Here is a 25,259-nt window from a genome sequence, read left to right on the forward strand (position 1 = left end):
GCTTCGGAAGCAGGTGGAAGAACTGGTGTGTTTTTGTGGACACCGTGGGCTGGAGATCAGCACGTGCATACTCTAGCTAAGCAGTTGGAGCGAAGGAAGGGTGGATTCTTTGGTCACTGTGGCAGGCTCTGTGGACCACAGACCACTGTAAGCCACCTGTGACAAAGGCTGTCCCCCCGAGGCCGTGACCGCCTGCTGGAGACGGCCCACCTCTTCATAACCTGCAGAGTCACCTTCTCCATTGCAGAACCTCTTACACAGCACCCAGGCACTTGTGTCCCAGCAGAGGGTGCAGCAGGCGTTGCTGTGTCGTTCGCACTGATCTTACAGCGAAGTTCTGCGACACAGATACTATTCAAGATGTGCCCTCGTTGGTGGCCAGCGGAGGTAAAACTTGTCCGTTTTCGTTCTTTCAACGCAGGCTATAAAGGGAGCAGCAAAGCTCGTGGAGCAGTTACCTTCCAGGGTGTGAAATACGATTTCTTGTCACAGCAACTTGGGAAAGCAGAGAACCCTCAGAATTCACGTTTTCTGGAAATCTAAGCTGGAGTAGCAGATACTGAAAGTAACGAAAAGCCAGGTAGCCAGTGTGCAGGTGTGGCTGATGCATTTGAGTGCTTTTCCCCCCTCATCGGATTGATTGATTGTTTTTGTTGTCATACTGATACAGCTTAAGAAGAAAGGAAAAAATGAGGACTTCCCATAACCAAATAGCTAACCACTCAAGGAACTGCGACTAAAAGCAGTCAGGGTGTAGACTGAAAACCTGAAACCCTGGATTTATCTGTGATGTTAAAAAAATCAGTAAAGTAAGGAGTCTCTCCTTTATAACCAGAAAGGTGTAAAACATTTAGCATTAGCATTTAACGTTGTCAGGATATTTGAAAGTAACATGTGTCCTTAGAAGAATTCCAACACTAGGCAGGCTGGCACCGCAGCTCACTACGCTAATCTTCCACCTTGCAGCGCCGGCACATCGGGTTCTAGTCCCGGTCGGGGCGCCGGATTCTGTCCCGGTTGCCCCTCTTCCAGGCCAGCTCTCTCCTGTGGCCAGGGAGTGCAGTGGAGGATGGCCAAAGTACTTGCGCCCTGCACCCCATGGGAGACCAGGAGAAGTACCTGGCTCCTGCCATCGGATCAGCGCGGTGCGCCGGCCACGGCAGCCATTGGAGGGTGAACCAACGGCCAAGGAAGACCTTTCTCTCTGTCTCTCTCTCTCCTCTCTCACTATCCACTCTGCCTGTCAAAAAAAAAAAAAAAAAAAAAAAAATTCCAACACTAGGTGTTGGGGGAAAATAAGGTGTGTCTAGAACCTTCTAGAACCAGAAGTTCCACAGCTGCTGGTTTGTAGAAGGCACAGTGCGTCTAATGATCCGTCTCCAGTTCTGACTCCTGCCACTGAGTCTTCCAGGTTGTCCTCTGCCTCTGCTGTTTGAAAATGGCTCAGCTCAGCTGTCCGTGTCATTCCGTCCCCTCGCACTCAGCTCTCACTGTTTATGGTTTTCATGTCATCAGTTAAAAATGAGCATTGTGATTGTTCCTGTTGGCTGCTTGGCAAGTTGAACCTGTCTTCACCCACCAGCTTTGGGACGGAGCCTTGACTGCTGAGTTTGAAAGATGAAAAAATTGGCACCGTGGCCACTTCCATCACCAATCCCTCCCCACTGCATTTCCTGTCTCCTGAGTGGAGTGGCATTATTTTCCTACTGGCCAATTTCTTTTTTAAAATTGATTTACTCATTTGAAAGGCTGAGTTTGGGGAGAGAGAGAGGGAGAGGAAAAGAGAGAAACAGAGAGAATATTTCGCATCTGCTGGTTCACTCCCCAAATGCACACAACAGCCAAATCTGGGCCAGGCTGAAGCCAGGAGCCAGAAACTCCAGCAGGGTCTCCCACGTTGTGTTGGGGGCCTTCCCAGGTACATAAGGGAGCCTGGAATGCTGTCACAGGCTGTAGTTTAACCCACTGCACCGCAGTGCCAACCCCTGTACAGGTCTGTAAAGTGTGTACAATCTCTGCGTGCGGGGTAGGAAACTTGGATTTTTTGACATCACTGAAGGCCAGACAAAATTGTCTACTTAAAGATTAGCCTGCTGCAGATTTATTGAACTTCGAGTTCCACCTGTGGTTGCCTCAGCAGAGCCGGTCCACGTGATTTTGTGGGCCTTACGTGGCCTGCAGGCCACATGGTCCCCACGCCTGGATCAGCTCCCTTGCTGTGAAGGTTGGTTCTAGAAACTGAGCGTGAGGATTGCTGTTTCCAGTATTGTCGTCGTACGGATGTGTGTGCACGTTTTTCTGTTTTCACAGTATAATCAAGAGGTGTATTTAGAACTGTAATGAAGGAAATGTAGCCTTATAAATTACTAAATTGGTACTTCTCAGTGGATAGCACTTCAAGCCTTATGTCAAATCAATATTCTTTTACTATGATTCTGTAAATGGCACCACAGTGTGTTACATTTGGTTTGCTTTATTTTCAGACATTTACATTGTTTACGGTTGTGCTTATTTTTCTTGAACATTTTAAGCATTTTTTTCTTGCTGAAAAGTTACATGCTTTGATGATGTTGCTGCAGCATTAGGATTTCTCATTGGTGTTAATCATAGCATTTTCTCCATGAGTGCTTTCCTCTCGGGGCCTTCGGGCTTCTTTTTCTAATTCGAGTGTGTGTTAGGCTGCACAGCCGACCTGCTTTGGCCCATTTTATTTCTCAGTTTGGTCTACAGTCTTATTTTTTTAATTACGTATTTGGAAGAGTTACACAGAGAGAGGCAGAGACTGCAAGAGACGGATCTTCCATCCACGGATCACTCACTCCCTCTGCGACCACAGTGGCTTGGGCAGAGTGGGTGGCAGGGCCCAAGCCCCTGGGCTATCTTCTGCTGCCTTTGCCAAGCCATCAGCAGCGGGGTGGATTGGAACTGGAACAGTCGGAACTCGAACTCGCGCCCATATGTGATGCCTGCATTGCAGTCAGTGGCTTTACCCGCTGTACCACAGTGCCAGAACCTAGAACTTCAGGATTGGCTACTTTTTTGAATTTATTTATTTCTTTAAAGATTTATTTATTTATTGGAAAGGCAGAGTCACAGAGAGAGGGAGAAATCTTCCACCCACTGATTGATTCCCTAGATGCCCACAATGACAGGGAAAGGGACAGGCCAAAGCTAGGAGCTTCTTCTGGGTCTCCCACGTGGGTGGAGGGGCCCAATTAGGGAGTGGATCAGCAGTGGAGTCTTTTTTTTTTTTTTTTTTTTTTTTTGGACAGGCAAAGTGGACAGTGAGAGAGAGAGAGAGAAAGGTCTTCCTTTTGCCGTTGGTTCACCCTCCAATGGCTGCCATGGCCGGCATGCTGCGGCCGGGCACAGCGCTGATCCAAAGGCAGGAGCCAGGTGCTTCTCCTGGCCTCCCATGGGGTGCAGGGCCCAAGCACCTGGGCCATCCTCCACTGCACTCCCTGGCCACAGCAGAGAGCTGGCCTGGAAGAGGGGCAACCGGGACAGAATCCGGCGCCCCGACCGGGACTAGAACCCAGTGTGCCAGCGCTGCAGGCAGAGGATTAGCCTAGTGAGCCGCAGCGCCAGCCTTGTAGTGTATCTTTAAAAAAATTTTTAAGTTTCTGCAATTTAGATATTTAGAAAAATATGAGAAAAAGGTAGCTGCTTCATTATCACGCAGGTAATATATTACTTTACATAATATATATTAATATTAATTTAATATTAACGTATTAACTTAATATTAATGATATGTCTCACTTTATCAGTGTGGCATCTTAGAAGTATGACTTAAGCCTCAGAAGAGGAACAAATGTTTACATTAGTTTTTTTTAGTGTAAATGTTGTTAATAATTATGTATTTAAAGATTTATTTATTTGTTTGAAGAGCATAGAGAGTGAGTGAGAGAGAGAGATCTTGTATCAGCTAGCTCACTCCCCAGGTGGCTGCAACAGGCAGGTCTGGGCCAGGCCAGGCGCCAGGCGCCAGGAGCTCCGCCCAGGTCTCCCGCGTCAGCTGGGTGGCAGGGGTCTGATGCCCGAGTACTCGGACCGTCCTCTGCTCTCTTCCCAGGCGCATTGGCAGGAAGCTGCATTGGAAGCAGAGCAGCCAGGACTTGAGCTGGCACACCTGTGTGCAGCGCAGATGCCACAGGCAGCTGTGAGCAGTGCACCAGAACAGGGGACCAGCAAGCAGTGTTGTGATTCCCTAACAGCTGGAGGCGTTCTCATCTGTGTCCCCTATTAAAAACTGTGTGAGCTGTCAATTTGTACCCTGCAGATCAGGGCTCACAACAGGCGTGTGGGAAATGGCTGTTTCACAGTCACCTTCTTCAGTGGAGTAATAATATCCTTTATGTTATCCTTACTGCTTATTCTAACTCAGGAAAGACAGCAAGTATGTTGATTTCAAGCCAGAGTTAATATTTAGGACCTATTTTTTTTTTTTTTTAAGATTTATTTATTTGAGAGGCAGAGTTAGAGAAATCTTCTATCCACTGGTTCACTCCCCAGTTAACCACAATGACCAGAGCTGGGCTGATCTGAAGCCAGGAGCCAGGAGCTTCTTCCAGGTCTCTCACATGGGTGCAGGCACCCAAGCACTTGTGCCATCTTGGACTGCCTTCCCAGGCGCATTAGCAGGGAGCTGGATCAGAAGTGGAACAGCCAGGACTCAAATCAGTGCCCATGTGGGATGCTGGTGCTGATGGGGGGAGCTGAACCCGTTACACCACACTGCCGGCCCCTGCCTCTTGGACTAATCGATCCAGTGTTACATATGAGGATGCTTCAAGAAGTTCATGGGGAACTGTGACTTAGGGTCTGCATTTCAGAGCTGGCGCTGTGGCTTAGTGTGGCTGCCGTCACCGCAGACGATTCTGGGTTTCTCCCCTTGCGAGTGTGGTATGAAAAACCTGGGCAGGTGTTGCAGAATTGCTTTTGAATCAAAATAGACTCATGATTTTAATTCCATTTTCTGTGAACTATTAGAAGTACCCTTGTATGTGTGCGTGTGCTCACATGCATGTGTGTAAGCATGAGAAGTTCTATTCTGAGTGCATGGTGGTCCCTCACGAGTATCTGATTCTCAGTGTAGACCTACACTGACCTCAGCTATTTGGAGTGCTGGACTTCAAACTTTATGTGTAAATAGATTCCCTGTCTGCACTTAGCAGGCACTGGAAGTGGTGTGTCTGTGTTTTTCCTTTGTTCTTTTGTTTTTTTGATTGAGTGTTTGTGTTTGGCAGACCCTGGAGTTAATTTATTGGACACTGTTAATCTATTACAAGGTAATTTTTTTTTTTTTGCTTTAATTAGGTGTGAGTAATTGTCAGATATCCGCTTCTTTAAGGCCATTCATTGAGGAACAGCCATTAGGTCCTTGATTTAGCTGAGGTTTATTTAGTAGTATATTATTATCAATATTAATATATTATATAATTATATATTATTAATATATAGATATTATGTAGATGTATGTCTGAAAAATTGGGTGTAAACCCACGTTTTGAAGTGTTTTCTCAGTGACTGGCAGTGTTACCCCAGAGATGTTATCAAAAGGGGGAACAGTTGGCTCTGACATGCACTGAAGACCACACTTGGGCACTGGAACCTTCCCTTTAAGTGACGGCATTTTCCCTCCGACTCTAGTTCTGTTGACTTCGTGTTTCTACAGCTGTGGCAAAGTTTAGTGAACAGAACAGAGTAATTTGTGTTTTTTAAACAAAACAAAATGGCGTTCGGAAAACGCTTGTCTGGCTGCATGCAGCTCTGCTGACTTTGTGCCGTGGGGTTTCTGGAAATCTCCGCGGGGTGAGTTTTTCTAATAGAGGGAGACTCGGGTCCATCAGCCTCTGTGCAGTGTTGGGTGAGATAGTTGGAATGCGCCACCACGTGTACTCGTCACACTGGACTAAATTCTAACTCCGCTCATGAGAGTCAGTGTGGTGAACAGCCCTGCTGGTTGGGGTGGGCTGGACGTGCTGCCGGTGACAGCGTTTTGGCAGGTCCCTCTGTCCTGGAGTGTCACCTGCCTGTCGTGTGCGTGGAGACCAATGTTCTGGTTCCAGCCCTCAGGGCGTGGAGGAGAGTGTGGGCTCAGGGTGGTCCCTGGTGAGGTGGTGCAGCCGCCCAGGACCGTGGGAGGGGCGTGCGTGACCGTGGCTGCCGTCACCCAGAACGTGTCTGGGTTTCTCCCCTTGCCAGTGTCCAGTCTTCCCAGCGAGTGGGACCCAGTGAGAGTCTGCTCAGTGGGAGTCAGAACTGTGCAGGGGTTCAGGGGTGCAGGACCCCGCGCTGGGCCCGGTCTCTGGGTTCCGCGGGCGGCGCCGCCATCGTGAGGCTGCGACTCTCCCTGAGCCTCCCTCCCGCCGTCCTTGCTGAGAGAAGGCGGTCGCGGTAGCTGCCGTGCAGAGTGATGATCCTCCCGAGTGAGAGTCAGACAGCACCTGCTTAGAAATCCCTGCTGCCTCTGCGGCTGGTGCTCCTGTTGTCGTCTGGGAAGGACAGTTTAAGTAGCTTGAAAATAATGATTCGCAAGAGCACATTTCTAGTAATTTAAACACATAGCTTAGCTTAGGCCGGCGCTGTGGCTCACTAGGCTAATCACCTGCCTTGTGGCGCCGGCACACCGGGTTCTAGTCCTGGTCAGGGCGCCGAATTCTGTCCCGGTTGCCCCTCTTCCAGGCCAGCTCTCTGCTGTGGCCAGGGAGTGCAGTGGAGGATGGCCCAAGTGCTTGGGCCCTGCACCCCATGGGAGACCAGGAGAAGCACCTGGCTCCTGCCATCGGATCAGCGCGGTGGGCCGGCCATGGCGGCCATTGGAGGGTGAACCAATGGCAAAAGGAAGACCTTTCTCTCTCTCTCCCTGTCTACTCTGCCTGTTAAAACCATAGCTTAGAAGATGTGTTGAATCACTGTCAATGAGTTTGGTTATTTATACTATAGTATATCTGCCATCAGATTGTATTTGATCTTTTTAATGTCACTCTTTTTTATTTTTATTTATTTATTTTTGCTCTGTCTGCCTCTCAGATTTTCTCTTGCCAGCTGGTTTTCAATCATTTGATTATGATGTGTCTTGGATTTTTGTTTTTTTTCCAAGTGTCTTATGTTTGGGCTCATTGTTCTTGGATCTGTGAGTTGACAGTCCTCATTAAACAGGCTTTGGCTGTGGTTTCTCCAGGTATATTCCCTGTACCCCCTAACCTCCATGTCCATCTCTCCTCTCTTTCAGGGACTCCTTTGATAATTAGGTTTTCTTGTTTAGCTCTCCCAAGGTTCGCTGATGTTGTTTCTTTATTTTTTAAGATCTCCTTTTTATCTCTCTAATGAAGTGGATTGTTTCCACTGACAGGTTTTCTTTTTCTTTTTTTCTTTTCTTTCTTTTTTTTTTTTTTTTTTTTTGACAGGCAGAGTGGACAGTGAGAAAGAGAGACAGAGAGAAAAGTCTTCCTTTTGCCGTTGGTTCACCCTCCAATGGCCACCGTGGCCGGTGAGCTGGCCTGGAAGAGGGGCAACCGGGACAGAATCCGGTGCCCCGACCGGGACTAGAACCCGGTGTGCCAGTGCCGCAAGGCGGAGGATTAGCCTAGTGAGCCACGGCGCCGGCCCTGACAGGTTTTCAACACTAATCTTTTGCAGTGTCTAGTCTAGTCTAATCTGCTGTTATATGCAGTGTATTTTTGTTTTGTTTTTATCACAGATAGCAGTAGGACACAGACCTCTTCTTTAAGTGTTTTTGTTTGTTTTAGTTCCCTCCATACCTCTCCATGTAACACAGCTAGCTTTTGTTTTTGGTTCTTCAATGTAAGAAATTCTCTCCTAATTTTGATGTTGTTGTCTACTAATTTTATTTTTTAAGGTTTCCTTTTTTTTTTAAGATTATTTACTTATCTGAAAGAGTTATACAGAGAGGCAGAGAGAGAGATAAAGGGGGGTCTTCCATCTACTGGTTCACTCCCCAGTTGGCCACAACAGCTAGAGCCGTGCCAATCCAAAGCCAGGAGCTTCTTCCAGGTCTCCCATGCAGGTGCAGGATCCCAAGGACTTGGGCCATCTTCTGCTGCTTTCCCAGGCCATAGCAGAGAGCTGGACTGGAAGTGGAGCAGCCGGGTCTCCATCTGGCACCCATATGGGATGCCAGCACTGCAGGTGGCCGCTTTACCTGCTGCGCTACAGCACCAGTCCCTCCTTTATTTTTGAAAGGCAGAGCTACAGAGAGAAGGACACACACACAGACCACAGACAGACAGACAGAGATGGAGAGAGCTCTTCCGTATGCTGGTTTTCTCCCTAGTGGCTGCAATGACTGGGATTAGGCCAGGACACAGCCAGGAACCGGAACCCCATCTAGGCTTCCACATGGGTAGCAGGGGCCCAGGTACATGGTTGGTCTTCTGCTGCTTTCCCAGGCACATTAGCAGGGAGCAGGCTTAGAAGCAGAGCAGCTGGGGCTCCAACTGGTGATCAGATAGGAAGCTGGTGTTGCAGGCACTGTGCCATGCTGGCCCCGATCTGTCTTTTCCGAGTCAGTTTGAGCTGATTGGTTTGTCTTACTACCATTGAGTTGTCTTTTTTTGTTTCCATTTGATTCTTAAAAAAAAAAAAAATATTTGTTTATTTGAAAGGCAAAGTTACAGAGAGGCAGAGAGAGAGAGAGGTCTTCTACCCTCTAGTTCACTCCCAAGATGGCTGCAATGGCTGGAACTAAAATGATCCAAAGCCAGGAGCCAGGAGCTTCTTCCAGGTCTCCCGTGTGGGTGCAGGGGCCCAAGGACTTGGGCCATCTTCTACTGCTTTCCCAGGCCACAGCAGAGAGCTGGATTGGAAGTGGAGCAGCTGAGTCTTGAACCGGCACCCATATGGGATGCTGCCGCTTCAGGTGGTGGCTTTACCCGCTACGCCATAGCGCTGGCCCCTGCTTCCATTTGATTAAATGTGATTTTGTGCACGTTGTCTTGTAGGCTGCTGGGTGTTTTTATATTCCTAATATTCTTGAGCATTGTCTGGCCTGTGGAGACAGTGTGATCTCTTCAGGTGTTGCCTTTAAGCTCTGTTGAACTGCAGGGACACAGTTACTTTTGCCTTCGTCCTGAGTCCCCTAACGCCTCAGGACTTCGGAGGCTTTGCAGCCTGACTGTGGCAAGCAGGCAGGGTCCCCCGTTGCACGTGCGCACTGAGCACTGTGCCTGTGATCCTTCCCACATCCCTGGGGACGACCTCCCCTGTCCCATTTGCTTGTCTGGGAGCTTTGGGGGTGGCCCCTGTCAGCTCTGGAGGTGTCTCCCTGCTCCCCGCTCCTGGCCCTCCAGTGCCTGCCCTGAGAACCTCAACCACCTGGGCCGCCTGCTCCCAGCTCCCCTTCCTGAATGTGAAGGGAGGGGCCGCAGGGTTCATCCTGGGTGGGGACCCCTTCCCTGCACGGAGGCCTGGGGCCTGGGAAGCCTCTGCAGGCGGCAGGCTGGGCTCTTTGTGTCTGTTTCCTCCCTTGGGTTCCCTGATGCCCAGGGGCCTGGGAGCCTTTCTGTCCCCCATGTGTTTTGTCCAGTTTTGTATTCTGTCCAGGTGATGGGGTTGCAGGTCAGTCTTCCCCCTGTTACTCTGTCTTGGTAGTCAGTGTGCACTAGGCTTTAATTTTAAAATGGTTCTGGTTTTACATAGGAGTGAAAAGACCATTGGCCCCCTGGTACCCACCTGAAACGCAGGGGCAGCCCCACTCAGCTGCTGTGTTCCTGTCTCCCTGGTGATTTTCCCTTGGTGCCTCCATGCTTGGGCAGCCCTCAGGGGCCACGCAGCCTGCATTCCTCCACCCTGTTGCCACGGTCCTTGGTTCACCCTGGGTGCTGGCCTCCCTCCCTGGACACCATGGCAGGTCCTCCAAGGCTGAACTCTGCTTTGTTTAGCTCACCGCTGGCTCACAGAGCCCAGAACAAGTCCTGTGTGCTTTGTAGAGCCCCAGTGAGCATCTGCTGGGTTAATAAACAGATGAACGCCAGGGACTGTGCTGGGCGCCTTCCATACCCCATCGTGCACTGCAGCCGCCTGCGACGCAAGGGGTTTGCAGGAGAGCAAAACAGCAGGGACAGCATGTGTCAGGAAACTCAGAATGACAGCGGGAAAAAGAAGGCCCGGTGTGGCAGTCAGGAAAATAGGATTATTTAAATCGACTCCGTTTCTGCTTCATTTTGCCGAGAAAATCCAGATTAACCCGCTTCCTCCCTAGAATGTTTCCAAGCATTCAGAAGGAAAAAAAAAAAAGCCTTAGCAATGTTACGATGGTGTGTGTGTGTTCAGTGACAGCATAATAAAATACTAGACGTGAGATCTGTCACAGGCTTTGCTTTGTGTGCATACCACTCCCAATCCCGTGGCCCCTCTGTGGATCGAGTGCTCGGGGCAGAGAGGAGCTTGGGAACAGAGCCACTGGGGCATGGAGGGGATGGCAATGCAGGAGGCAGCAGGTGTGCTGTTCCCGGTGGTGATTCCCAGAGGTGTTTCATTCCCGGCCTTTCAGAGGTCCCTGGAGGGGTGACCCAGCAGGTCTAGCCTTAACCTTGCGCCTTCTCCCAGTTCCACGGACTCCGCCACCAATTAAAGTGGTGGATTTTGTGATGAAGCCTCCAGTATCTGGGCCGAGCATCACTTCATTTGGTTCCTGTGGCTCAGCGGGTGGGAGCTGTTTTCACTGCTCCCGTGTGGTCCTGATTGAAACCCGGGACCTGGCGCTGAAAGTGGGCTCTGCGTCCTGTTCACGACCCCCAGCGAACGCCGCGCTGCCCTGGCCGGTGCTCTCCTGTGTTTTCCTGCTTCTGCTTCGGACCAGGTCTTTGAAGCAGCAGCATTTTCTTTAGTGAATTACTAAACAGATATCTTCCCCTAAATAATGGGTGTGTGTCTGAGGGTTAACAGCATATGCTAGAAGGAAATATTTTTGTCAGTTCAACAAAGAGTTGTATTTCTGGGGGTTTCTTTAAGCAAAACAGATTGCTTAAGCTGAGTCGTGCAACGGAAGAGTTTGGTTTCTGATTCAGAAGAGCTCAAACGTGCACACAGGTTCCGTGTTGAAGACAGAATCCCGGCTTTGTAGCTGTGTCATACTCACGTGTCATGAGCTGACCTAGAGCCGCGGTGATGTTTCCATACTGAACGTGTGACTTGGACCTCACGGGTTCAATTCAAGAAGCTCTCGTTCTCAGGCTTACAGCGAGCATGCGTTTAACACCCTTTCGTGTCACGTTGACCACAATAGAGTTCCGCTTTGTTTTTGAAAAGAAAGTGATTAAAATCGGAAATTGGGCTTGGCAAGTGCTTGACCGATACTGTCTCCGATGCAAACCCTGGCTACCCGTGCGCCTTCTCCGAGCTCCTGCCAAGGAGGCCTCCCCACCTGACCTTAGCGTTGTTATTTCCATGAGCATTTCACGATATTTCTCATCCCTTGTTCCCAGCCTTGACCCCCTGACCCAGGAATCAAGAGAATGTCATGTCAGTGCCTACTAATTAGTGCGCTCCGAGAGCCTTTTCATCTGGCCTTTCAACCTTCGCAGGCGGCGCACGAGCTGTCACTTGCATCATGCAGGGAAAATGAGCCTTTACAACATTGCCCCTGTTTTGCAAACAGCAGAATAAGCCCAGCTGAGACTAGAGATGAATATGCAGGTTACAAAGAAATTAACCTGAAATGCACTGCTGTTTGCATGCGTGGCTTCCCGATGTCACCACCCGCCTTTGTCGAAATCCCCAGAATGGAGTGCGGCCTGCCTGAGCCTGCGCCTGGAGTCTGGCTGTGACATCACGCTTCTGTTTCAGTACCATCCTGTTCGTTTGGCGAAATCACGTTAAGCGATGACTGTGTTCTGTGATTTAAACAATTCGGTATGCTGCTAATGAGTTATGTCTTTGCTTGTTTTTAGCCTTGTTTTTGGAGGCTGCTATAGTTTGTTAGTGAGCTTCTGATTTGAGCGCTCATTAATCAGTGTGCTGGGCCAGGGTCTCTGGAGCCTTCTGCTTTTGGGGGATCAGCTCCTGTAATTAAAGGGATGAAATACATCATGGTCACAAACTTACTGCATCAGACACTTTGAGGGCTTTGAACCAGCAGAATTAATCTTTCAAATTTTTTTTCCCCTGTAGGTGTTTAAGATAGAAGTGCTAATGAATGGAAGAAAACATTTTGTTGAGAAAAGATACAGCGAATTCCATGCCTTGCACAAAAAGGTAATCTTTCGTCTTTGCTTGTTTTAGCCCTTTTCTCTTTCTGTGTTACGAAGTTGAATCTCCTTGCTGTGGATCTTAGAGCATTAGTATTTGTGGGAGTGCGTGTGTATGTATGGTATCGCTTACCGTGAAGTCCTTTTAAGACAAATGATGCAGTCTCTGAAAGGGGTGTTTTCCAAGTAGGTGGGCTTGGGTTAAGATCATTTACGCAGAAAAAGTGAGACTGCAAGCATTTTGCTATATATGCCTTTGGATGTTACAGGTTCAGAAAGATTAAAGCCAATATCTTATACTGTGCTAGAAATATGCTTAATGTTCTTAGCAAAATGGAAGAGAAACACAAATAATCTTTTTACAGGAATAAATTTATTGAACTCCACTTACACGTTCATGGATTTGAGAAACACAAATGCAAGTGCACATGTATGAAGGGACCAGGGAACACGTGAAGACATAGGCTCCCGCCTGCCTTAGCCTGGTAAAGGGCCACTTAGCAAGACTCACGCTTCAGTTGTAGGGCCCATTTTATTAAAAGTCTTGGGTAAAAGAAACAGAAGTGCATTAGGAATAGCTACGTTCGGGCTGAAAACAGGTAGTAACGCATAGAGAAGTGGACACATTTTTATCTACCCCAATTTAGTTGCAAATTATTGTCAGAGTGCTGAAATTCTGTTAATAATTAGAAAAACGAGGAAATTGCCCTGGAAGATCACTGCTCGTGCAGGTACACCGCTTTCTGCATGTATGAACTCTATATACATACACAGGAGATGTGTGTTGGAAACATGCGCACAGTGTAGGGCATGATTCAGTCTCTTCACTTTGCTGGGAGACTTGAGCGTGAACCTTCACCGGTGTCACTGAGCCCTTTGGGGCGCCGTTTCCTTTCACACAGGGAGCCCTGGATGACCGTGCACTTGTCTGAGATGGCCGGGGGTAGCCTGCAGGGATCCTCCAGCTGCACCTTTGTCGGGTCCAGGTTCACTTCCCAAAGAAGCCACACAGGTGGACACCGACCCAGAGCTTCTAGTTCAGAGGGTTTCGAAGAGAAGCCCAGAGCCTGGCTGGCACTGCCCTCTCCCGGAATCTTGCCTGTGTTTGCTTGTTTCTGGAGAACGCAGATGCCGGAGCGGCTTCTGCCGGGTACCTGATGGCATAAACAATGGGCTGAATTCGTCTCTGCCAGTGAGGGTAAAGCCCCGACTGCCGCCACCCTGGCCCAGCCTCTGCTACTGACCCAGCTCCTCCCAGGTCAGCACCCAGCGCTGGCCTCTCCGGCTGCTAGGCGTCCAGTTCCACGCCACGCACAGCTGAGGGTCTGCCAATTAGGCCAACCGGGGGGTGGGGGCGTGGGTGGAGGTGCATCTGGCCCGGCTCCTGCGTGGCGCCCTGTTCTCTGCTGCTCCCCAGTAATAACCACAGGTCTGAGACAGTCACGGTTGGAGCAGATTTCCTAGAGCTCATTCTTCTCTTAGTTCTAGTTATTGTAATGATTGTAGCCAGAATTATGTTTATGCACACACACACACACACACACACTTATGTGTTATATGGTAGACATTTTATATAGCATAGTGTTACCGAGTAGAAATTCTCAAATCTCTCAGTTTTGCATGTTTGCAGCAGCCTTGTCAAAATATTTAAGACGTCCCTACAGGATGGTGGAGAGAGAAATGGGCTTTGTGGGGCAGACTTTTCTTTGGGATCCACAGCCCAGTCATAGGTGTTGTGCCAGGGAGAGAAACTGCTGGAAGTCTCCTTGACTTGCTTGCCCCATGGTACTGCATGCCAATACTATGTGGCAGTACGTAGCAATAGAGTCTCTCTGGGCCGGCACTGTGGCATAGCGGGCAAACCGCCACCTGCAGTGCCAGCATTCCATTCAAGACCCAGCTGTTCCACTTCCAATTCCACTCTCTGCTGTGGCCTGGGAAAGCACTGCAGGATGGCCCAAGCGCTTGGGCCCTGCACCTGTGTGGGAGACCCGGAAGAAGCTCCTGGCTCCTGGCTTCGGATCGGTGCAGCTCCGGCCATTGCAGCCATCTGGGGGAGTGAACCAGCAGATGGAAGACCTCTTTTTCTTTCTGCCTCTCCTTCTCTCTGTAACTCTGATCTTCAAATAAATCTTTAAAAAAAAAGAGTCTCCTTTATGCATAATTTTTTCCCACGTTCAAGACTGTGTAAGTTGGATTGCAAAAAAAGCAGCCTTCTTCTGTCAGAAGATGTGGATGTTTCCATAGCTGCTTGTATGTATTTGCTAAATTACTTTGCAAAACGGTGATAGCAGATGTAGAATGCAGTGGCAAGTGTGAAAGTTTAAGGCTCGAGTATCTCATCCGCTTTGAGTATCACCGGTCCAAAGATCAAATCTGTTTGGCAGGCATGTGCACAGCCTGGCTGTTCTGTTGTGCATTTCTCTGGTTCGTAGAGGTGTTGCAGTCTTTCCTGAGTAGTCCGTGTGTATTCCCATTTATCCGCTGGGATCTTGGCCCTGTTGTCTTGTCAGTGTGTGTGACCTGTTAATAAAATGTTAGCCACTTGCTGAAAATATTTTTCACTAAGGCCCTTTACATTTCGGTTATGCTGTTTAGTTTACAAAAGCTTAATGACTATTTATGTGGCCTATGTCAATTTTTATTCTTTGATATTTAAAAAAATTTCATTTTATTTGAAAGCCTGAGAGAGTCATAGATCTTCAACCCACTGCTCCACCCTCCAGACACCCGCAGTGGAGGCCAGGTTTGCACGTGGGTGCGGGCATCCCTGCTGCCTCCCAGGCTGAGCTGCAGCAGGACGCTGGAGTTGGAAGCAGAGCCTGGGCTCAAGCCTTAGACACTCTGACAGGGCTGCAGGCATCCCAGACAGCGTCTGAACTCCTGCACCGGACACTTGACCCCTGTCCTTGCCATCATTTCTTCTAGAGACCTGATGAGTATTTGACTGCATGCGCTTTTAGTTTTCCTAGATTGGTAGTTTTCACAGTGTGGGTTTTGATCACCCAGGAGCAGACAGCTGGGCCCCGCCTGAGGCGTGCCGACCCAGAATCTGCAGCAGCCAGTGATCTGCGTGTTGAACCAGCATCCCAAGTGGTCTCAGTGCCAGCTGACCTGGGAAAATTCCTGTTGTGTGGCTGCATCTTTTAAAAAGGTTTATTTATTTATTTGAGAGGCAGAGTTAGAGACATAAAGAAGTAGAGACAGAAAGAAAGGTCTTTCATCCGCTAGTTCACTCCCCAAAGGGCCACAGTGGCTGGAGCTGGGCTGGTCTGAAGCCAGGAGCCAGGAGCTTCTTCCAGGTCTCCCATGCGGGTGCAGGAGCCCAAGGGCCTGTGCCATCTTCTACTGCTTCCCAGGCCACAGCAGAGAGCTGGACTGGAAGTGGAACAACCAGATCTCGAACCAGCGCCCGTATGGGATGCCGGCCCTGCAGGTGGAGGCATAGCCCACCATGCCATAGCACCGGTGTGGTTGTATTTTAAAGGCTACGCATAGACACAGCCCACCTCACCCTGTCTGTACCACACACACTGAAGCCACAGGTTTTAAAACCATGTATCTCAGGCCGGCGTCGTGGCTCAATAGGCTAATCCTCCACCTTGCGGCGCCGGCACACCGGGTTCTAGTCCCGGTCAGGGCGCTGGATTCTGTTCCGGTTGCCCCTCTTCCAGGCCAGCTCTGCTGTTGCCCCAGGAAGGCAGTGAAGGATGGCCCAAGTGCTTGGGCCCTACACCCCATGGGAGACCAGGAGAAGAACCTGGCTCCTGGCTTCAGATCAGCGAGATGCGCCGGCCGCGGCGGCCATTGGAGGGTGAACCAACGGCAAAAGGAAGACCTTTCTCTCTGTCTCTCTCTCTCTCTGTCCACTCTGCCTGTCAAAAATAAAATAAAAATAAAAATAAACCATGCATCTCAAGGTGTAACACCTTGAAGTGTGTCTTAGCCACATCATCCAGGTAAATTTCCTTTTCTTCCAAATTTCTTTTCACAGATTTATTTGAAAGGCAGAGTTACAGAGGCAGAGGGAGAATACACACAGAGGCACACAGAGAGGGAGAGAGAGAGAGGTATAACTTGATCTATGAGTTTATTCCCTAAATGGTCACAACAGCCAGGTTTGGACCAGGCTTAAGCCAGGGGCCAGGAACTCCATCCAGGTCTCCCAGGTAGGTGGCAAGCATTTGGGCCATCTTCCAGTGTCTTCCCAGGTGCGTTAGCAGGAAGTTTAATCAGAAGTGGAGCGTAGAGCAGGACTGAAAATGGCACTCTGATCTGGAACGCCAGCCTTGCAAGTGGCAGTTTAACCTGCTGAACCACGACGCCAGCCCCATCTTCAAAATTCTGTACGGTGTGCCACTGAATTTTATTTTTAAAGATTTATTTATTTATTTGAAAGATAAGAGTGCGAGAGAGAGGCTTTTATACTCCCCAAATGCCCACGATAGTCAGGGCTAGGCCACACCCAGGCCAGGGGCTGTACTCAATCTGGGCGTCCCATGTGGGTGACAGAGAGCCACGTGCTTGGGCCATCATCCGCTGCCTCCCTAGCGCACTAGCTGGAAGCGGGACTGGAGGCAGAGTAGCCAGGACTCAAAGCTGCCCTGTGATGTGGGACGCCGGAGCTGCAAGGGGCAGCCTCACCTGCTGTGCCGTGGCACCAGCCCAGGTGAGCTGTACTCCGCGTGAGTTCTCATTTAACCATTTCTGACCCTTGACTTCAGACCTTGTTTTTGGCTGCAGACTACTTTTCCCAAAGCACCGGTTTTGTTTTCGTTCTCTTGCTCAGATGCGCTGACGTGGGTCTGTGACATTGGCCATGTCAAGGGCGGTGACTGAAAACCAGCCTGAAACGCTGCGTTCAGCGCTTCCTGGGGCCGCTGTGCCGAGTCGCCAGGAGCTCCGTGGCTCAGCATCACATGCCTTTGTTCTCGGGTTCTAGTGGGCCGGCAGGGCCGTGCTCCGTCCGGGGTCTCTTCTGGGAGGGACTCCACCTCCTCATGTTTCCCCGCTGCTCGACACCGCCCGTGTTCCTGGCTCAGCGGCCCCGGAATCTTCAGGGCAGCGGTGATGTTCCTGCAACGTCTCCCCTCCTGACGCCTCCTGCCGTCAGGTCTCCTCCCTCAGATTCTCCGCTTCTGCCTTCCCCTTGCGATAAGCGCCAGTTCCGCCCAGTAATCCAGGGTAACCGTGCCTTCTCAGGACCCTTCATTGGGTCCTGTGTGCAAAGCCCCTTTCTGCATGTATGGAAATCCGTGCATAGAGTGCAGGGCTCAGGAGTCGGGCAGCCTCAGTGGGGCCACGAGGCTGTGCTGCTTCTCCCCAGCTCTTGCAGAGAGCCCAGCCGAGCCAGTCTTGCTGTCCCCATAGCGTGTGCCGCCTCTGTCCTTGCCAAGCCGAATGTCCACCTCCATGTTCGGATCTCCAGATTGGATCAAGACATTTCCATTCTCCTTCTGTGTCATTTCTTTTCTTCACTAATGTCTTTTAGAACAGAAAAAAAAAATGTTCTTAAGGATTTATTTTACTTATTTGAAAGTCAGAGGCTGGGGGGCGGTGGGGAGAGAGAGAGATATTGAGAGATTTTCCATTTGCTGCTTCGCTTTCCAGGGGCCAGGCTGAAGCCAGGAGTTTCTTCTGGGTCTCCCATGTGGGTTCAGGGGCCCAAACACTTGGGCCATCTTCTGCTGCTTTCCCAGGCCATTAGCAGGGAGCTGGATGGGAAGCAGCTGGACTCAGGCAGTGCCCATACGGGATGCCAGCGTTGCAGGCGGCAGCCCTACCAGGTACACCACCGCACAGCCCGAGGAGGGATGTTTCTGGGGGAACATCTGTGGTCCCTTTAGTTCTCCTGACTCTGCTCGTCCAACCTGCCCCTTCTGCATGACCCCAGGGAGCATGAGTCCTGCCTGTGCTGGGTGGGGAAAACCCGACCCGTGCCCTGAAACAAGACCAGAGCCAGCCTGTTCTTCCACGGTGCAGGCCCCGCTCCTGTGACAGGGACGCCCGGAACCTGGTACGGGCATCCTCCATGCCCAGGCAGCACCGTGCACTCCACCTGCCTCCAGCGAGCTTGTCTGAGTGGAGGCACGTGAACGGAGCCCGGAGCCACATGCGTGGGCAGGACGCCTGCCCTGCACCGCAGGCTGCTGCGCGTGCTGTGTTTCCACGCCTTCCCCGCTGTCCAGGGTCAGTCCCAGCGCGCCCTGTTACACACAGAGGTTTCCCTGAAATTCGGCGCTGCTTCGTTTTAAAACGAACTGCCCTCTTTTTCCTTATTGCCTACTTTGGGCTTGAGGAAAACCCTGCGTTCTGGTGTATTTAATCTAATGAAGCGCACATTTCAGGAGAAGCCAAAAATGCTGTATGAGATCCAGTGAGAGGGCAGCACTGTGTTTGCCTCTGAAAGGACACAAAACAGTGACGGTGTAGGGAGAGGACGGCGTAGGGAGAGGACGGTGTAGGGAGCGGACGGTGTAGGGAGAGGACGGTGTAGGAGAGGACGGCGTAGGAGAGGGCGGCGTAGGGAGAGGGCGGCGTAGGGAGCGGACGGCGTAGGGAGCGGACGGCGTAGGGAGCGGACGGCGTAGGGAGCGGACGGCGTAGGGAGAGGACGGCGTAGGAGAGGACGGCGTAGGGAGCGGACGGCGTAGGGAGCGGACGGCGTAGGGAGAGGACGGCGTAGGAGAGGACGGCGTAGGGAGCGGACGGCGTCGGGAGAGGACGGCGTCGGGAGAGGACGGCGTCGGGAGCGGACGGTGTGGGAGAGGGCGGCGTAGGGAGAGGACGTTGAGGGAGAGGACGGTGTAGGAGAGGACGGTGTAGGGAGAGGACGGGCTTTACCCCCAGGTATCCCCATTTCTTGAACTTTTATTTTTTATTAATAAAATGCACATTCTTCTTATTCATGTGCTTGGGAGAAGTATTTCCAGTCTTTCCTTTGGGAAATGGCTACTGTGAGGGGTCTGCAAAAAACTTAATGGAAAAATTGCATAGATTTGGATTTTTTTTTGCAGTGAAACAAACACAGCTTTTAATTATTCCATTTTTCTGGAGTTTTTTTGTTTTGTTTTTGTTTTGTTTTGAGAAGGAAAGTGTCGCTCCCCCTCTTCGTGGAGGAACGACACAGGACCCTGCGCTGTTCTTTTGTCTGCTCGCCCCTCCCCGGGTTTGCTGCTGGTTCTTCCCGGGTTGGCTGCCGACCCTTCCACCTCCGTGGAAGGGTGGTTCCCCCTGCCACTTTCCCCACTTCCGCGGGGGAGCGGCACACCGCCGGCTGGCTCTCTCGGGGGCTGCACAGGTGTTCCTCAGGTGTTTCTGGTGCATGTTGTCTCTCTCCTCCTTTATAGTCCTCTTCCACCAATCCCAACTCTGCTACCCACACGCCGAGCACGCTGCTCTCCTCCAATCAGGAGCAGGATCAGCTCCTGCAGGTTACTGGTCGAACTGGAGGCAGCTGTGTAAAAGCTGTTTCCTCCTCTCCCAGCGCCATATTGTGGGAGAGCAGATGCATAGAATAAGTCTTAATTCCAGTAACTTAGTCTAGTCCGAGTTGCTCCCAGTTGCTCCCCACAGGAAAGTTTCCCTGTGTTAGTTCCCTCCCTGAGTGCCTGCGTCAGCCAGCAATGAGGCCCCACTGAGAACCAGTCACTGGAGCTTGCTCCTGTGGGAGTTGGCCCCGTGTTGCTTTAGCAGTAAGCTGGAGTCGGATGGGGAGCAGGGACCCAAACCCAGACACTCTGATTTGGAATGCGGGTGTCTTACTCTTTTTTCTTCTTTTTAAAACGTGTGTTTCTTTATTGTACGCGGAAGGCAGAATGAGAGTGAGCGGGTGGGAGCGAGCGCCAATACCTCCTTCCCTGGTTTGCTTCCCAAACGCCAGCAACAGCCAGGGTCAGGCTAGGCTGAAACCCAGAGCCAGGACCTCCGTCTGGGCTTACCGCATGGGTGGCAGGGGCTGGAGTGCTTAGGCCATCATTCACTGCCTCCTAGGTTGGATGCAGGAGCAGGAAGCTGGTGGAAGCAGAGTAGCCGGACCCGTACCGGCACACCCACGTGGGATGTCGGCGTCCCTGGCAGCAGGACCCTCTGTGCCACGATACTTTCCCCAGGCGTCTGAACCTTAGCAGCATCTTCACCTCTAGGCCAAACAGCCGGCCTTTCCACACCTGTCCGTGTGCCCTGCTGTCACCACTGTGCATGCAGTGGGTCCGTGTGGCCCGGGCTCTGTGTAAGTTTTTCCGGGAGAATGAAGAGGGAATGGGAATGGTCACGCCAGGCAGAGGGGGGCTGTGGTGGTGCTCACATCCCACCCGGCCCTCATCTGAGGCATCGGCGAGGCCGTTGACTGGCCGCAGTGTGGCCGGGCAGCTCAGACGGATGGCAGAGAGGCCTCTGGGAAGACCCTGGCTGGGGCGTGGCTCGCACCTGAAGCAGTCCGTTCCCGCCTTCGCAAGCTGTGACGTGTGCCTTCCTCTGCTGCCCCTGATGGGATGACAGAGGCACCGCGTGTCTCACGCCGAGGCCTCCGGGTTTTACAGAAGAAAAGCGAAAGAGTGGTAAGGGAGTCAGAGTCTACTCTGAACCGCATGTCGCAGTTCAAGAGTTTTAAGACAAGTTTCTTGATGCAGATGAATATTAATGAGCTGATAACTGCTGTTGAGAGCGAGCTCAGAGAGGGTGGAAGTGAGCGGTGGGTGTGTTCCCTCGCAGAAACCATCCGTCCACCTTCCTCTCTCTCAGCCCTGGGTCAGTCTCCTGCCTCAGTGTCCTGGTTCTCCCCTTTGCCCCAGGACAGCTGTGCCTTGGCTCCAAGCTGTCCCCGTGCCCTTCCCACTGGGTTCCTTCTCGCCCTGCGCAGGCATCTGGTAGCACCTAGACCCCCACGCTTCCCCGGTGGAGCGTACCTGCCACCTCCCCTTCCCAGGGAACTCGGACCTGGCCCTCCGTGCCTCGTCTGCTCAGCACAGCAAGTTACCCCCAGTCAGCAGCTCAGAGGACCACCAGCCTGGTTTCATTGCAGGAACAATCAGCTCGCTCCAGGGCTCACCCCTTCAATTCACCTCCCCTTTCAAATGAGACCCAGTGCCTGCCTTGGCCTCCAAAGCCCACAGGGCACTGCCACCCCCTCTGAGGATGCCAGGACGCTGAGCCCTTGCCCGATGACAACTGAACGCATACAGTGGGTGGCACAGAAAAGGGGCAGGCGCGGGGCGCGGACAGGGGAGGCCTGTGCCAGGTGAGGAGTCTGGGGACGACCCGAGTCCCACACCGGGAGCAGGGGAGGCTGTCGAGGGCATCGCACGGGCAGAGGGGCCCAGAGGGGCCGAGCCTGGGTGCCTGCAGGCTCTGACCCCTCCCCCAGCTGCCAGCCCTGGCCCCAGTTTCTTCTTCCTTCCTTTGCTCGTGAGATTTGGGGAATGGAGTCGGCATGGTTCAGTGTAGGGGACAGCACAGGAGGGAGGCTCAGAGTGCGTGAGGGCCTGGAAGTGCCTGTTTGCTGGCACGGGGCTGCCAGTGGCTGGCTGTGGAGCTCCATTTTCAGTCTGCGTCTTTGAGACATGGGTCTTCCAGTTTTCACTGCTGCTGCTTGGGAGTCGGTTGCCGCTGCAGGCTTTTAGAAATAAGGTTATTTGTATTTATTTGGAAGCAGAGAGAGCTCATCCATCTGCTGGTTCAGTCCCCAGATGCCTACAACAGCCACCGTTGGGCCAGGCTGAAGCAAGGAGTTCGGAACTTCATCCAGGGCTTCCACGTGGGTGGCAGAGACCCAAGTACTTGAGCCGTCACCTGCTGCCTCCCGGCCCGTTGGCGGGAAGCTGGAATCAGCAGCAGAGCTAGCGTGGAACCCGGCCCTCGGATGTGGGGCGTGCACCTGCCTTTCCCTCTGTTTTCTCTCCATCACCGGGACTCTGCAGGTCCCACGGGCCTGTGTAGATAAGACTGTACTGCTGTCAGTCTGATTCTTAATCTAAAGACAGAGGTCTTTGAAGCATCATGTAGAAAAAAGGTTGTCTTTGAAAATTTCTCTTTTTCTTTACAGAATGCTTACTAATTTCAGTATTAAGCCTCTTGGTTTTATCTTTTGTTTAATCCTTCTCACTCGTGTTTTCTCTCTTTGTTATAAATTGAGAGATTTCTGTGATTCTGATTCTACCCCATTTAATTTTTCTTTTCTGTGTCTTATTTTTTAGTTTGCAAACATCTTTCTTCTCTGTTTCTGTCTCGTAGCAACCTGTTCTTGTTTCACACAAGCGACGTCTCCTGGACTGTCTCTGCGATGCTAAATGGCGTGTTAGCAGCTCCTGTCTGTTCCTCTTTAGGGTGTCCTGCTTGCTTGTCCCACACTCTCTCTTCCACAGCACGGGCTGCTGGCCGCTCTGCACGCAGAGGGTGGCAGTAGGCTGCCCTGGCTGACTCCTCCCCTGCTCCCTCCTTCTCTGAGGCCAGTCCTGGGCGCACAGCCTGCTGGGTCTGCTGAGCAGCGTGGGTCCCCGCTCCCCCGCCACCTCCCTCCTGGGGGCTGTGGCCGGGCCTTCCTCTGCCCCCTGCCGTCACGGACAGCATCTGTTTCCTGTCTTTGAGACACTTGTTCATCCCTTCGGTGGCCATGCCTCGTTCCCCCTTCCTCTCTGCAGGGTTCTCTGGTTCTCAGGGGCTCTTAGTTTTCTTTTAAACTCCTGTCCATCAAGATGAAATTCAGGGGGTGGGCATTGTGGCACAGTGGGTTAAGCCCACCGCTAGGGACACCCGTTTCCCACAGTGGAGCCCTGATTCAAATCTCAGCTGCTCTGTTTGCAGTCCATCTCCCTGCAGATGGGCCTGGGAGGCAGCAGATGATGGCTCAGGCACTTGGATCCCTGTCTCCCACGTGGCACCAGATGGAGTTCCCTGCTCCTCGTTCAGTTTGGCCCAGCCCTGGCTGTTGTGGCCATTTGGGGAGTGAACCTGTGTGTGTGTGTGTGTGTGTGTGTTTCTGTGTGTCTTTGTCTTTCTCTCTGTCACTTTGCCAAGTGAGTCAGTCAACTAACCAACCAGTCAATCTTGTGTAAAAGATTAGATTAGGGTTCATAAACTGAGCACCCCAACGTGGGAAGCCCCAGATGAGGCAGGGGTGCTTCTCCTCTCACTCAGCAAGCCTGCCGATGGGCAGCCCTGGAGGACATAAGTCTCACTGGCTGCTGCTTCCTTTCTGCTCAGCACTAGGAACAGCGTCTTCCTCGTGTAAGCAGATGGTTGCTATAGCTCCAGCCCTTGTGGCCACATTCTAGGCAGACAGAAAGTGACAAGGGAGTAGGACAGCAGGTTCAAACCAACTATATCCGTTCCACAGTGCAAAAACTTTTATGCCGAGCCCTTCAGAGCGACTTCTGGCTCTATCTCATTGGCTTCCACCACCTGAGAAATTCAGCTTTGTAGTGTGGGTGAATACTTTATTACTCCCAGTAATACAGGAGTTCAGTTGGGGAGGGCGAATAGAATTTGGGTTCCCAGCCGGTACTGGGGCATCATTCTTTTAATGCGCTTTGGGCTCAGAGGCAGGAGGCAGACGCAGGGCCAGCCTCTTGTCTGGACTGGAGGAGCTCAGGGCAGGGCACAGGGCCTCTTCTTCATCGTCAGCACAGCACCTTTCAGCCTGGGATGGCTGATGGTGAGTGGATTCTTAAGTGGAGGAAGAAATTTTTATACTAGTGGTTTCAGCTACCCAAGTGTAGCCATTGTGCTGAAGTGTTTTCTACTGTTTGTGTGTGAGGCAGGGAAAGACAGAGACACATACAGAACTCCCTAGAGCTGCTTCCTTCCCCGCGTGTCTAAAATGGCTCTGCTAACCTGGGGCCAGAGCCAGGAGCTGGGAACACAAACCAGGGAGTCCACGTGGGTGGCAGAAGGCAAGTTATTGAAGCCACCATGGCTGCCTCCCAGAGGTTGCGTTGGCAAGAAGCTGGAGTCCAGAGCCAGAGCTGGGAATTGAACCCAGGTACTCTGATGTGGGGCACAGGTGTCTTAACTGCTAGGCTGGCCACCCACGCCCGTGAACTTTTTTTTTGTATTTGAACTTTTATTTAGTAAATATGAATTTCCAAAGTACAGCTTATGGATTACAATGGCTTTTTCTACCCCATAACTTCTCCTACAACCTGCACCCCTCCCATCTCCTGCTCCCTCTCCCATTCCATTCATGTCAAGATTCATTTTCAGTTATCTTTATATACTGAAGATCAGTTTAGCATATATTAAGTAAAGGTTTCATCAGTTTGCACCCACACAGAAACACAAAGTGTAAAATACTGTTTCAGTACTGGTTATAGCATTACTTCACATTGGACAACACATTAAGGACAGAGATCCTACATGAGGAGTAAGTACACAGTGACTCCTGTTGTTGACTTAACAATTTGACACTCTTGTTTATGGTGTCAGAAATCTCCCTAGGCTCTAGTCATGAGTTTCCAAGGCTATGGAAGCCTTTTGAGTTCGCTGACTTCAATCTTATTTCGACAAGGCCGTAGTCAAAGTGGAAGTTCTCTCCTCCCTTCAGAGAAAGGTACCTCCTCCTTTGATGGCCCGTTCTTTCCACTGGGATCTCACTCGCAGAGATCTTTCATTTAGGTCTTTTTTTTTTTTCCTCCCAGAGTGTCTTGGCTTTCCATGCCTGAAATACTCTTATGGGCTCTTCAGACAGATCCGCATGCCTTAAGGGCTGATTCCGAGGCCAGAGTGCTGTCTAGGACATCCGCCATTCTATGAGTCTGCTGTGTATCTCGCTTCCCATGTTGGATCGTTCTCTCCCTTTTTTGATTCAATCAGCTAGTATTAGCAGACACCAGTCTTGTTTATGTGATCTCTTTGATTCTTAGACCTATCATTATGATCAATTGTGAACTGAAATTGATCACTTGGACTAGTGAGATGGCATTGGTACATGCCACCTTGATGGGATTGAATTGGAATCCCCAGGCACGTTTCTAACTACCATTTGGGGCAAGTCAGCTTGAGCTTTTTAAAAATTCATCATCAGGCTGTTTGTTTGCATATGTCATAAGGGAG

The 25,259-nt window shown here is 51.2% G+C and overlaps 1 protein-coding gene across 10 annotated transcripts in view; it reads left to right on the top strand.

Moving 5' to 3' along the window:
* The window catches only part of SNX24 (sorting nexin 24), a 148,263-nt gene that overhangs the window by 64,762 nt on the left and 58,242 nt on the right, over positions 1-25,259 (top strand). For 8 of the 10 annotated variants that reach the window (XM_089334868.1, XM_070076042.2, XM_051844149.3 and 5 more), the window contains one exon: positions 12,136-12,219. In XM_089334868.1, the coding sequence (XP_089190994.1) occupies positions 12,136-12,219 (84 nt within the window). Of the gene's footprint in view, positions 1-420; positions 581-12,135; positions 12,220-20,204; positions 20,443-25,259 lie in introns of those variants that run through there. The other 2 variants (XM_089334869.1, XM_089334872.1) reach the window with 2 other exon arrangements.

Source organism: Oryctolagus cuniculus, chromosome 6 (genome assembly GCF_051225735.1).
Source record: "Oryctolagus cuniculus isolate XC-2025 breed Fujian yellow rabbit chromosome 6, ASM5122573v1, whole genome shotgun sequence".
Classification (NCBI taxonomy): Eukaryota; Metazoa; Chordata; class Mammalia; order Lagomorpha; family Leporidae; genus Oryctolagus; species Oryctolagus cuniculus.